Here is a 14,798-nt window from a genome sequence, read left to right as displayed (position 1 = left end):
ATAAATACTGATTATCTTTTCACTCCTAAAGATATCACAAATGGCTGTGCTTGGCTTTTTGAGGGAGAGAGGGGTATTTATTTTACTGGCCCTTAAGAGTCTAAGAAATATTGTTTGCTTGTTAGTAGAGATTTATTGGTTCACAGAGCTGAAAAACAGTGGTAGGGTAGGTAGCTTTAGATGAGGTTTGACTAGGGCTCTAGCTTCTTTCTTTGGAGTCTTGGGCTCTATTCTCCTTAGCAGGGAGCAGGAATCAGTTTTGTTCTTCTATGAACTATTGTCCTGTTAACATTCGAAAAGATATTTGCACCTCAATCAGGACAGCAAGGAAGAGGGTCATATCTGGTTCTCTTTGTTCTTCCTATAAACCTGAGTTTCCATTTTGAATTATTTACATTTAGACTAAAATACGGTCTTCAGCATTTCTTCAAATACAGGAGATCTGTAGGAGATAACTTTTCCCAGATTTTATTTATCTAAAGAATGGCTGATTTCATCTTCATTTTTAAAGAATATTTTCACTGGCTTTGGAATGCTTGGTTAACTCCTTTTTATTGTTTGTTTGTTTGTTTGTTTTTTCCTTTCGGCAATTAAGTGTCATCCCATTATCTTCTGGCCTCCATTATTTCTAATAAAATGTCATCAGTAATGATAGCCCTTGTTCTCTATTTTCTGGTGTGTTTTTTTTTCCCCCCTAAGTTTGTTTTCTATAGCTTTTGTTGTCAACAATTTAAATATAATGTGCCTGGGGTGGCTTTTTTTTGTCTCTCTTCAGCTTGGGTCTTACTGCATGCCTAGATGTGCAATATAATATTTTTAATCAAATTTGGAAAATTTTCAGCCGTTATTTCTTCTCGTATGTTTCTTCTCCAATATCTCCCTGTTCTCCTTTCAGAGCTCTACTTGCACATATATTAGCCTATTTGATAATATCACACATGCCTGAAAGATTCTATTCACTTTCTTCAGTATTTTTTGCAAGTAGGTAATTTCTGTTGATCTGGCTTCAAGTCATAGACTCTCTTCTTTCAACCCTAGTCATCTACTAAGTCTATCGAGTTGAAATTTTATTTTAGTTATTATACTATAGTTGTCATCTGTCCATTTAGTTTTATATAATTTTTATTTCTTTGCTGAGTTTTTCTATCTATTAATTCAGTAAGACCATGTCTTCCTCTCATTTCTGAATTTCTCTTCAATATTTTCAACATATTTATGTAGCTATAATAGCTACTTTAAAGTTTTCACTTGCAAAGTTTAACATCTGGATCATGTGAACTCCCTTTTCTTCTTGATTATTAGCCACATTTTCTCACAATCTCTTTCTCTCTATGTATAATAATTTTTGTTGTTATTGAATACTGGATATTACAGATAATATCTTGGCTTTATGTTCTGTTATCTTCCCCTGAAGAGTGTTCATTCTTGTTATAGCAGGCAGTTATTGGACAATCATGTATAATATGTTCAGACTTGTCTTACTCTTTGTTAAAAATCTTCTGTTCAAGGTAAGTCACTCTAATTTGGCAGGAACTCAAACTCCAAACCCCTCATATGTCTTATCTGGTCTTGATTACAAGTTTTGTTAGGACAGCCCTAAAGTTAATTCCTACTCTAAAATGTGGCGCTCTTATAGGCTCAGGCTTTTCATGACAGCTGTATGCCAGAAGTTTTAACAACGTGTGAATGAGATGTGTGTACTCTGGTTGAGCCAGAACTCCCACTTCACCTAGGATTGCTCTTCCCTAGAACTGCTGAAACTATCATTTATCTATCCCATTAGTAACTGTAATTGGTTAAGCCCTGGGTAGTCCTGCTCTGCAAATAAATATCCCAGGAATCAGCAGCAGACTCACAGGAGAGTTCCACCTGGACTTCTTCTGGAATCCCTTTTCTGCACAGCTTTCTCTCTCTGATGCCTTGTGACACAGAATTAATTTGCTTCTGTTGTCCCAGATTCTCACATCTGTCTCCTCATCTCAGTGAGACCACCATGCGCTACTTGGAGTCTTTACATCTCTTTTGGGAAATTGTTCCCAAACAATTGAAAGTTGGGGTGATCATGTAGATTATCTTGTGAGTTTTTCTTCTTTTAGTCATGTGCTATTATCCCTTACCTAGAAAGAATTACCTCATGTAGTTTGTCAGTTTTATAGTTGTTTACTGCAGGAAGACTGTTCAGGTATTAGCTACCTCATCATGGCCAACTGCCACATTGCCCTCCAGAAAGATGTTTTGGAATGCACTTTCCACCAAGTGTTTGAAAGCAGCAGTTTGTTTATGTCCATGCCAACTCTAGGTTTTGTCATTATTTTAAGATTTGCAGATTAAGTGGGTATTTTTATAATTTCATATATATATACACTTTAAAAATATAGGTACTTTTTCATAAATACACTGCTTATATACAAATCATATATATATTTACATATATAATTATATAATTTTCAAAATGTCTGAAACTTTTTATTACAGTTTTGCTTGGAGAATCTCCCAGAGTATTTTAGTACATTCCAAATAAGTCACTGATTTTATATATTAGTAGAAAATATATTATTTTAGCTAAATTTAAGCAGAAAGAAAAATTTAAAATTAATAGACATAAAAAAAACTAATTTTGAGTTTGTTCTTTGACAAATACAGACTACTACCAAGACACAATACAGTTTACAAAGAATTGTATTGTTCATCTTCTGCAATACTCAAACGTATGAGGAGATACATATTTCTTCTGTAAAGTTTCTTTAAAATTAACCCTTCTAAGAATTTTAAGTTTGTGGTCTGACATGGGAACCAACACCCAAATTGTCTAGGAAACTCCCTAGGTGGTTTTGAGTGAAAGTTTGAATACCACATTTTGAGAAACTATTTGTCAAATAGAACACGGTCTCTAAATGGACATGGATGGTAGGTCCTTGGGAGTGAAATGAAATTAATGGTATCAGGAAATAAACATGAAAGTCGCTGAATTCTATATTTTCTTCACAAAGCAGAAAAGTATTTCAACAACTCTAAAAGGTTCTTCAGCAAATAGCAAAGAAACCTCTTTAACCTAGGTAAACCTAGTACTATCCAAATTGACTTGATCCTACAAACTTTTTTTTTTTTTTAAATTTTTTATTTTTTATAAACATATATTTTTTATAAACATATATTTTTATCCCCAGGTCTGTGAATCACCAGGTTTACACACTTCACAGCACTCACCAAATCACATACCCTCCCCAATGTCCATAATCCCACCCCCTTCTCCCCAACCCCCTCCCCCCGGCAACCCTCAGTTTGTTTTGTGAGATTAAGAGTCACTTATGGTTTGTCTCCCTCCCAATCCCATCTTGTTTCATTTATTCTTCTATCCTACAAACTTTTTAACACCATCACACTTCAGGAGATCCTGAATAGATAGCACTTGTTGATACTGCCTTCCTAAGGGCCTCCCCTCAAATAGAGACATTGAGATGACTTTGATGGACAAATGGGGCTCTAACTGCCCTAAGGGTGCCGCCAAAAGTTGTCGACATCAGGGCACTTAAATTATCTATTTAGTGTGAAAAGTTCTGCATAGTGTGAGAAACTGTGGTGACCTACTTTAGAAAAGTTTCTTTTGTTGTTGTTGTTTTTAAAAGGAGAACATTCATAAATAGAATTGCTGCCTTTTAAAGGTACATTTGGTAAACTATTAATAAAGATTATAAATTTATGATTCAGTTTTGTTCTCAAATTTCTAAAAAAAAAACTTTTAAGAGAATGTAGCTCATATGTGCAGTTTGATAAACTAACAGGAAGAAATCTATTTTGAATACATATTTTAACTAACATGAAACAAGGCAGCCAACTGGTAAGATCTACTTTTAGAAACTTATCATGTAGAATGTCCAGCCATCCGTCCCTTGTTTATCTATAAAGCTTTCATTTGTCATGCAGAGTTATTGCAGGGGTTTTTGGTTTGGGGTTTTTTTTTTTTTTTTTCCATTTTAATTATGTTTCTTTACTTTAATAAATTGGCTCAGAAAATCAAGATGAAGGAAGAATTGTCATTTAATAAATATACTGATTTTATCTTTTATAATACTAATTTTATGAATAAATACTACTACTGATTTTCCTGCAATAATTTGCCATGGAAGTCATACTTAGTGCTGCTTAGGTTGACGTGAAGACAGAGGAGAAAGAAGAATGTGTTGAGTATATGACTTTGTGATTTGTATGTTTGTCTTGACGAAATTGAGTAAGACTGCTCCTTAGATAGTAGAAATTGCCATTAATCACCAAAACTTAGAATCAGGTTGACAACGTAATTTGCAGAGTCTGGTACAAATTGAAAATGCTTAAAGTTATTATGAACTTCCAGGAGGTAACCACAGAACATGAAACCAAGCATGGACCTCTGACTACGGGAACTTGTGTGATTACACAGGTCTTAACACCACAAAGCCAACCCTGACTAGAAAATCTTTACAGATTAGCAGTGGGGGAAGGGCTCTGACAGGAGAACTGATTAAGGAGGCAGTGTTCCCCCAAGTCTTCAGGTGACCAGTGAAGCAGACAGTTTGGTACAGCAACTTTCAGTGAAACACCCTAAGGATTATAGTTTAAGTGAAACTCAGCTGATAGATAACACAAATGACTATTCCAATGAACTGGTGGGTGATGAGCTATGTTTGATCACCTGTTTGAGGCAGCCAACATTTACTTGCTATAAATTCAAATCATTCTTTTGTCTGGAGACAGTGGAAAGGTTTAAGGATAGTATTGCTGTGATTACTTGAATTAGAAAAAAAAAAAATCCTAGGTGGTCTAAAATGTAAAAGGAAGGAAAGAAGCTTTCTGGGGAATTTTCTTTAATGATTCAATGAAACAAAAGAAAATAAAAGTGACTAATGTAGGTTGGTGAGTCAACTGTGTTATCTTTGCATATAGGTTTATATCATGAAAATTATTTGTCCTGCTTGGTTCATGTCACAGTGCTTCAATATGCTCAAGATATGACTATTTTCTATATCTTGTAGATGAGAAAATTGGAGTTCAGAAAAAAGATGATTCCAGTAATGTCAAAATTTTTGTAGGTGGTTAAGCTATTAAAAAAAAAAAAACTTGTATTTATTGAAGGTATACTATGTACCAGACATTAAGCTAAGCAAATTCCACATATTATTCATCTAGTTTTTATTTGTCAGAACTCTTTCTACTGAAAGTGAGGACACACCTTCTTAATCTAGTTTTATAAAAATAACGTTCTGTGTGTATGTTCAACTGGGAAATGCAGGAGGCAGCCTCAGACATAGCTGAATTTGTACAAAAATGATGTTGTCAGGAATTTATCTCACTGTCTTTCAGCTCTGCTTTCCTCTGTGTTATTTATTCTCAAAGGGAGTCTCTGCATGTGGTAGGAAGGACGGTCCTGCACCTCCAGATTTGCACCTCCAGATTTACAAGTCTTTAATCACCTTGATCTCAGAAAAAAAGAGACTCCCAAATACCTAATTCCCAGGGAAGCCTGAGTCCTGACTTGTTTCTGGGCCCATTCTTGCATGAATCACCAGGGCAAAGGGATACACTTATTGGACAGGCCTAAGTCATGGCATCTCCCTGGAGCTGGAAAAGAGAGACACATTCCTTAAGTGCTTATTGTCTCAGGGTGTTATGACCCAAAGAAGGGGGTGTGATTCTGGGTAAGCCTTAGGAACAGATATCCATTACAATAGGGTAATTATTATGTATATTTACACTCAAGCAAACAGGCTTGGGGGAGAAAGAAGGATACTTTGCTTCACTGTAAATATATTGTAGGAATGGAGCTTATCCCAAGGAGATAAATGCAATACCCCCAATTCTACAAAACAATAAAAAGGATTTATGTTTTGAGTACGTTCAAGGAATGCCAGTCTCACTACCGTCAGAAAGAAGACATTTGGTAACTACATTATCATCTTCAAAACTAAAAGGTACAGAGATTGCTTTATGTAGACATAAGTAATTGGGAGTTTTATGGACATTCCGGAATGTGTATCTTTCAATGACTAACATTTTAATGGGAAAGCACTACTCAAAAAAACACAAATTTTAGACTGTCAACTCTTTTGAGGGCTGTGCCTATTTATTTTTGCATCCATACCAGATACAGTGCCTGCACACTGAAGGCACTCAGTAATTCCTTGTTGAATCAGTGAGTGAAGATGGGTGGGAGACAATGCAAGTCAACTTAATTACTTAGTAGTGAATGATACAACCCAGGGATACCTCAGAAGTATTTTCTATATGGGGAACTGAAGGATTTGTATGTCTTGGAAACGAAGCTATACATGTCCACCATGACTGCATTTTGAGAATAACTATTCTATTAGCATGGGCCTGCTTAGGGAGCTGCAGCAAACTGTAATTGGCTCTGTCAACTGATTGAAATGACACTTACAGACTGGTGACTGACTGGTCTCCAAGTCCTAGTTTATGCTGTGCCTTAGCCATGATTAGATTGGGCCAGATTAAACCTATGTCTTAAGACTCTGAACTGGAGTTTGTGGGAATCGGGCAGTTTATAACAAAAGCAGAAATATAAAGACATCCAGAGTAGAGCTTTGTAAATGGTGTACACTAGAGTTAGGATATTTGTTTCTGCAGCCCCAAGGACTAGAAATCCTGACCTAAGTTGTTGATCTATTACTAGAACTATATTTTTTCAGTAAGCTTTTAATTTTAACTCCAGCATAGCTAACATACAGGGTTATATTAGTCCCAGATGTATAATATAGTATAGTATTCAGTAATTCTGTGCATTACTCAGAGTGGTGCTCATCATGATAAGTATGTTCTTTAATTCCCATCCCCTCTTTCAATTATCCCTGTGCCCATCTCCCCTCTGGTAGCCATCAGTTTGTTCTCTATAATGAAGAGTTTGTTTTTTTGGTTTGTCTCTCTCCTTTTTTCCCCCTTTGCTCATTTGTTTTGTTTCTTAAATTCCCCATATGAGTGAAATCATGCAGTACTTGTCTTTGACTGACATGTTTTGCTTAGAGTCATACTCTCTAGCTCCATCTATGTGGTCGCACATGGCAAGATTTCATTCCCTTTTATGGCTGAATAATATTCCATTGTATATACACACCACCTCATCTTTATCCACTCATCAGTGGATGGACACTTGGGCTGCTTCCATAATTGAACTATTATAAACAATGCTGTAATAAACACAGGGGTGCATGTATCTCTTTGAATTAGTGTTTTTGTATTTTTTTGGATAAATGTCCAGTAGTGTGATTGCTGGATCATAGGGTGGTTTTATTTTTAACTTTTTGGGAAACCTCCCTACTATTTTCCACAGTGACTGCATCAGTTTGCATTCCCGCCAACTGCACGAGGGTTTGTTTTTTTCCATGTGCTTGCCAACACTTGTTTCTTGTGTTTTTGATTTTAGCCATTCTGACATGTACGAGGTCAACTACCTAGAATTATTGCTGTGCCTTTTAAATAGTCCAGTTTCAGTGAGGTCTGTCATTTGGTAAAATAACAGCATAACCATCTACAATTCTGTTCATATTTTAAATAGGATAATGCCAAACAGTGCAGTGTCCAGAGCTGGGCAGGCAAAAGGGTTTGGTTTTGAATTTTAATAAATACACTTGAAGAGAGTGCTGATGCTTAGACCACAGGAAGAGATTATGAAGATAAATATAGATGGATGTAAAAAGAAGACTGAGTATATTCTTCATGCTATAGAAGAAAGACCAATCAATAAAAGCAACAGAGAGGTAGATTTAACTGAAGAAGACATTTTTCAACCTTTTGCTGACTTGTGAAAGATGATCTTGGGCAATAAAATTGTAGTGATATTATAGATGAGATTTGTTCAATAGAGATTCTTCAATATAAAGAATATGTTGTCCAGTTTTATAAACAATTTTCTTTTTTTTTTTTAATCCAGGAAACTAGTCTAATTATTAGAGGTGGTCTTAGCACAAAATTGAGAGTTCCTCATTTGCAATTGTTTGGGAGAAGACACAACTCTGTTTTTGTATTTATGAATTATTTCCCCTAAAAAAGGCTTCCCAAATTACATAAATTCAAGGTCTCATAAAACCTAAATTAACCATTGTTAAAACTGATGACTAACAACTCCACAAAGATTTAAAACTATTATATTCATATTTGAATCCACACATTTGAATGACTATTCTAATTTATTCATATAAAAACTTTAATATGTGGAATTCTAAAAAGAACAAATATATTCATTTGTAATGCAATGATGAAAATTGAACCAGCATAATGAAGAACTCTGCAGAAATACTAGCTCATAAAGTACCAGTCCATGCCTACACATGGAACAGTAAAGGGATTAAAATGGATATCTATTTTCTTGAAAGTCAGAATTAAATAATGCATTTTTATGATAGAATGAGGCACATAGTAGGCATTCAATAATTATGTGTTTCTCTCTGGGGATCTTGCATTTCTATGATTTTATTTAAACTTGATTTTCTTTTTTTTTTTTTTTAAGATTTTATTTATTTATATGACAGACAGAGATCACAAGCAGGCAGAGAAACAGGCAGAGAGGAGGAAGCAAGCTTGATCCCTGGACCCTGAGATCATGACCTGAGCTGAAGGCAGAGGCTTTAACCCACTGAGCCACCCAGGCGCCCCTAAACTTGATTTTCAACTAGAAATGTTACCAATACTTAAAGTTACTTATATTTTTGCAAGAGTTTCAGATAAATTGACATTCAGTTCTACTTGGTATAAGAATATATTTTTAACTTTAAGGGTCATAAAATAAAAGGGAATCTACTCATCATTACCAGCAAAACAAAAAATAACTCGCATAGGAAGACAAGCAATATATAAAAGTGGTGTTTTTGCTTTTATTGCAAATGAGTCAAAAGCAAATATTTCATTATCTTTTTATTAGCCCATTTTTATAGCTGCATTTGGGGTAATATTTTATAAATGGCATGCATAAAGTGTGTTTGTTGTGGCTTCTTTCAAAAGAAATAATGATTTGTGTAAAATATTGCTCACATAGTTAAGTTAAAACCTTAGGTTAAAAACAGGAGCCAGTTATCTCATTTCAGAATACTTAATTTTTCTCAAAGCTGATAGTTTTATCTTTGGGAATCCCTGTAGTCAAGATTCCCTTTCTTGAAGTTTTATTTGGGACTATGGTTATATACAGTTTCTGCTCAGTCTTCGCTCAAGAAAGAGGGTCACTGTTGTGACAGAGAATGACAGTGATCCTTACAAACTGCAGCAGGGAACCATAAAACTCTATTGTGACCTCTTAAAAAAAAGAAAAAAGAGTATAATGTTTATGACCTAAAATAAGGATGGTTTTTACACCCTCATTCTTTACACACTCTCTCTCTCCTACACACACACACACATACATGCATGCACTCACACACACATACACAATACTACACAAATCCTGCCCTAGCTACTATAATTTCAAAGCTTTCATTTTAGGGATTTTGGTATATTTTATTCCCTCAGAAGTTTCCAAGGTTCTTGGTGATGAATTGTTAATAGAAACTGGGAGACACCTGCAACCACATTCATCCATTTTAATTGTGACATGTCTCTGCACAAGATCCCCAAATGTGTTTTCCCTTCAAACTTATACATGCATTACTTATCTTCCAAGAAAAATAGTACAAATTGTTATCAGGGCTGATTCTAAGGAAGCTGATCAGTAAAACAGAGAAATTTCAAAGCATTTTAGTTATACCTAGAGCTTTCAAGGCTTTGAGATTTTTATTTATCTTTGAATATGGCATAAGAAATGAATTTTAAATTACAGAATATAGTTTGAAACTTCTAAGATCAGGCACACATAATTTGTATCCTTACAGGGTTCGGGGGTTGTTCTGGCAAAATCCCTTTATCTTGTTCTTCTGTACATTTTATTATTTAGTGGGTTTTAATTTTTTAGCTGAAAACACTATGAAGTAGAGTTTCTTTTTTATATTAAGAATTATTTTGAGGTACACCTGACTGGTTCAGTTAGAAGACCATCTGACTCTTGATCTTGTGGTTGTGAGTTTGAGCCCCACGTTGGGTATAGAAGTTACTTAAAAAAAAAAAAATTATTTTGAATCTTTCAATTAGGCTGGTAAGATAGAAAATGTAAATGTGAAATAGGATTTTTTTTTCTTTTTTTAGAGCAATTGAGATGGGTAGGGGGTAGGGGCAGGGGGAAAGGATGAGAGAATCCTAAGAAGTCTCCATGACCAGCATAGAACCTGAGTGGGGCTCCATCTCAGGACCACGAGATCATGACCTGAGCAGAAATCAAGTGTCTGTTGCTTAACTGACTGAACCACCCAGGGTCCCCTCAAATGGGATCTTTTATGTCAGAGATAGTTCTGCTTGTGGAATACAGGCCAGTTTCAGATGTGGGATTTGGAAATTATGGTGTTTATCACAAAATGGCTCCTAGTTATAAATTTAGCCTTGTAAGACTCAGTTCAAATGAACTCTTTCTGGGAGTGGGGGGGCGGGATTACAAGCAGGTTCCATGTCCATGGTGGAGATCTGATTGGGGCTTCATCTCAGGACCCCGAGATCATGACCTGAGTGGAAATCAAGAGTCCATTGCTTAACTGACTGAGCCACCCAGGCGCCCCTCAAATGAACTCTTATTGACAGAATTTAGAAATGTTCCAATATCTGTTGATGATAATTCATCTTTCTAAATTATATACCCATAGTTACACACTCATAGTTAAAAATAATGACTTGATACTTAAGCTAGAGCTCATTAATTATTATAATAGAAACATATTTTGGTGAGGAAATATATTCTTACTTTATCAAATAATTTACAAATTTGCTTTAACCGCACATTGCTGAATCTCAACTAGTTTCCTTTAAACCTAAAATGTATGTGATTGGTAGTGTGGCAAAATTTTATGCTTAGAAGTAGAAAATTATATGTGATGTATGAAACTATCTTAACTAAAAATATTGACATAAGTAACATTTTCTGCATGTATTACATTTATTGGGCATGTCTATTTTTGGCAATCTCATTGGAACTATGAGTAAATTTTTTATTTGCTTAAGTTTATTTGAACCATCTAATTTCATATTTTCCCCTGATTTTTAAGAATATCCAAAAACATTACCTGAATTTGTGTATGTGTGAAAATAGTAGAATTATTCTATGAATAGGTGTCCACATCTGATATGAGACCACAGTTACGTTTCTGCTCTGAAAATTATTTTGAATTGTGTGTGTCTGAAATATCTCACAACTACAGATTAAATGTAAATTTCTAGGACTATTGTTCATAATATTATCATAATAACTCATTTATAATAATCTTTTTTCTCAGATAAATCATTATGTGTCAAGGTTAACAAAACATGGGAGTGTCACTTTATAAAGTTTATAAAGTCATATAAGAGATTTTAAGTAATATTCTTAAAGGCCAAACATAAAATTATGTGTTAATATTTGAAAAATACACACTTGGTTCAGAAATAGAACTTTTGATTTAATAAGGCATTTGGGCATTCTCTTCTTTCTCATAGCTATGACTATACCAAATATGTACAGAATGTCAGATGTCCATATTGGTTCATTTTGAGTCAATTTCAATATTCATTTACATAAATGAGATTTGTTTGGATGGCTCAATATATACAGCCTCTTTTTGATGACTCAGTAATTACATAAATAATATTCTAAATGCTAAGTCAGTGGTCTTACGTTTAAAGTCTTTCTTTCCTGCATCTCATTGTTTTGTTTTGTTTTCCTTTGGTTTAGATCGAGGCACTGTGCAGAAGGTGGTGGTTCTTCCCTCTAACAGCTCTGCCAGGGGTGAGCTCATTCTGGAGGAGCTGGAAGTCTTTAAGGTTTGAGCATCTCTTCTGTTCATCTCAGTACATACATGATGGATGGAATTCTTTCATCTTAGGGCCACTTGGGAGGAAAAAAAATATTTGATAAAGGATCAAATAAATATCATAAGTTTTTGAGGTTAGGAAACACCAGATAAACTGAGAAATATAGAACAAATATTTTTCTGAAGGTTTTTTTTTGTTGTTTTTCTTTTTTCTTTTGCATTTCAAGTTATCTTAACATTAAAAGATTCGCTTTTTCAACTATTATCACAACTCAAGGAATTTTGGTCATCATTACTTTTATAAATGAGTTGTTGTGGTCAAGGTCGAAAAGATTTGCCAGCAAAGGGCTTTTATCATTTGCTTCACAAGCCACTAAAATCCAAGTGCCTTACATTATTGATTGTTAGATAAACTTTCTCATATTTTTTTTATCCAGGAATTTTAAGAAAACTGCTTTGTTTCCTCTTATTTTATGGCTTTCAACTCAAATGACATTCAAGTTACATAAAACAAACGTCGTCTCTTGATCGCTCAAAGCTTCATGTTCTGCTGAACTTGAGATTTCATTATTACTCTCTTTGTTCTTAAATTTCGGCTTAAGGAAAAGAAGAAGAAAGAAAAACAATACACGACATCAACAAAAAGGCACACAGTGGGAAGTTCAGTCCTGTAAGACATCACCTGCTCTGGGCAGAGTGCATATTCTTTCTGGATCTGTGACTTGGGAGAGCAGATCTGTGGTGTCCCTTCTCTCCTTAAGATGTAAATCATTGTAGTTCAGGTGATTTCTCTGATAAACATTTGGAAAGATGGATAAACACAGCCAGAGAAGCTGTTAGGGTTGCAAAGATACTTTGGCATGGAATCAATCCTATTGCAGACTACTATTTCCAACTAAATCAATCAAGAGAAATGGCCCACGCAAAGATGCCGCCACCCCAGAGCCACCAGCATGGCCCGCCCTTGGTCAGCACCCATGGGTCTTTGACATCACCTTGGACAGTGAGCCCTGGGGTTTGTCTCCTTCAAGCTGTTTCCAAAATTCCAAAGACAGCAGAGAACTTTCATGCTCTTAGCACTAGGGAGAAAAGATTTAGTAATAAAAATCCCCGCTTTACAGGGTTTTTCCAGGATTTCAGGGCCAAGGTAGTGATTTCACGGGCCATCGTGGCACTGGCTGCAAGTCGATCAATGGGGAGAAAGCTGATGATGAGAATTTCATCTGAAGCCCATGGGTCCTGGCACCTCATCTATGGCAAATGCTGGACCCAACACAAACGGTTTCCAGTTTTCATGAGCACTGCCAAGACTGAGTGGTTGGATGGCAAACATGTGGTCTTTGGCAAGGTGAGGGAGGGCAGGAATATTGCGGAAGAGCTTTGGGTCCAAGAATGGCGAGACCAGCAAGAAGATCACCATTGCCGACTGTGGACAAATCTAATAAATCTGACTCCTGTTTTATCTTAACTACTAGGCTCTTCTTTCTGTAGCTTAGGTGAGCACCCCTTCACCCACATCTGCTCAAAATATCCTATAATTTCTGTGATCTCATTGCAGTCCTGTGGGTTCATATTTTCCTTAATCCCCTCCAAATCTAGCTGGATTGAAGATTTAAGTTTATGATGTAACATGATAAACAGCAACAAACCAAAACAAACAAACGGTCCATGGACATCCAAAGACCAGAGTCAGCCTTTAACTGAATAAAGTTAGCACTTCAGGCCTCCCAGGAGCAGACTGTTGCTGGTTTAGTCAGTTGCTTTGCTTAGTTGAGTGAACTCAGGATATATTGACTTCTTAATATAGGTTCCCATATTCACCAAAATTACTGAATTTATAAGCATATAAATGATCAAGATGCCTTGTTTAGATTATGCTAATTCATTTTAAATGTAAAGAAATATTTTTTAAAAGTAACCAAATGAAATCTGAGGAACTCTGGAAAATTTTCCAGTGTCTTGTTGAATTTATAATTTTAAATGCTAGACTCACTTTGGCATAAGGTTCTTTGTGATTAGTGTGTTAATATTGTGCTTACAAAATGTTAACTAGGTACATTCAAGTGTTTTTTTTTTTTCTATGCCTTGCTTTATAAAGGAATTGATTGTTTCATTAGATTAACCAAAAGTGCATTATATATAAAATATTTTTTCCTCGTTCAGTTCAACACAGACAACTTGGCTAGCCAAAATAACATAAAGTATTTGGAATTTGCTTGAAGAGAGCAAAAAATGCCATTGGCAGACCTTCATTTTTAATTCTGAAATATAATTTTTTGATAATCAGAAAACATTAAGTGAGTTTGACACAAACCCAAACATGAAAGTCATGGAAAGCTCTTAAAGAAATGGGAATCATTCTGGTCATGTGCTAACTACTTATAGTGTGTTATATTAGTTGTGCTAGTGTTATCATTATGAAGAATAAACTCTCAGTGGAACAACAGAGTCAGTCAAAATGCATGTGGGGGACATCAGCCCAAGAGAGAGACTAAAAAAGTTTGAACTTTCTTGTGGACGTGTGTGCCAATGACTAATACAGCTAAATTGAGAGACACAGTTACCAAATACACTTACTTACTGTCTTCAACAGTGTTTGTGTCATATTTTCTGAGGTGAGGTAAAAATAACTGGGTGTCTATGATATACTGTGATTAGCACGTGAGGAAATAATGCATTTGAATGGAAACAAATTCCTAAGCGAAGTGTCACACTGATACACTGCAGAAAACTCAAACTCAATGTAACCTTAAAAAACCAGACTCTTTGTTTTTATAGAGTGCAGAACCATAATCTCTTTTAATCCTCTATTCAGAATATTTCCGGAAAATACATCCAGCTTCCTCAGACTTAACTTGAATTGGTGGTACAGCTATTAGTAGTTGCCTGGATGGATATAAATTGCAATACCTTTTTTGTATGCATATGTATATTTCTAAGTTGTGATCAAAACAC

General features: G+C 35.2%; 1 protein-coding gene across 1 annotated transcript in view; it reads left to right on the top strand.

Moving 5' to 3' along the window:
* Nucleotides 1-14,798, top strand: part of SEMA3C (semaphorin 3C) — a 176,589-nt gene that overhangs the window by 139,781 nt on the left and 22,010 nt on the right. Inside the window, exon 13 of the mRNA XM_059170961.1 lies at nucleotides 11,765-11,853. Coding sequence (XP_059026944.1) covers nucleotides 11,765-11,853 — 89 coding nt within the window. The remainder of the gene's footprint in view (nucleotides 1-11,764; nucleotides 11,854-14,798) is intronic.

This window comes from Mustela lutreola, chromosome 4, assembly GCF_030435805.1.
Source record: "Mustela lutreola isolate mMusLut2 chromosome 4, mMusLut2.pri, whole genome shotgun sequence".
NCBI lineage: Eukaryota > Metazoa > Chordata > Mammalia > Carnivora > Mustelidae > Mustela > Mustela lutreola.
Note: the sequence above shows the minus strand (reverse complement) of the source record. Positions and strands in the feature narration are given on the sequence as shown.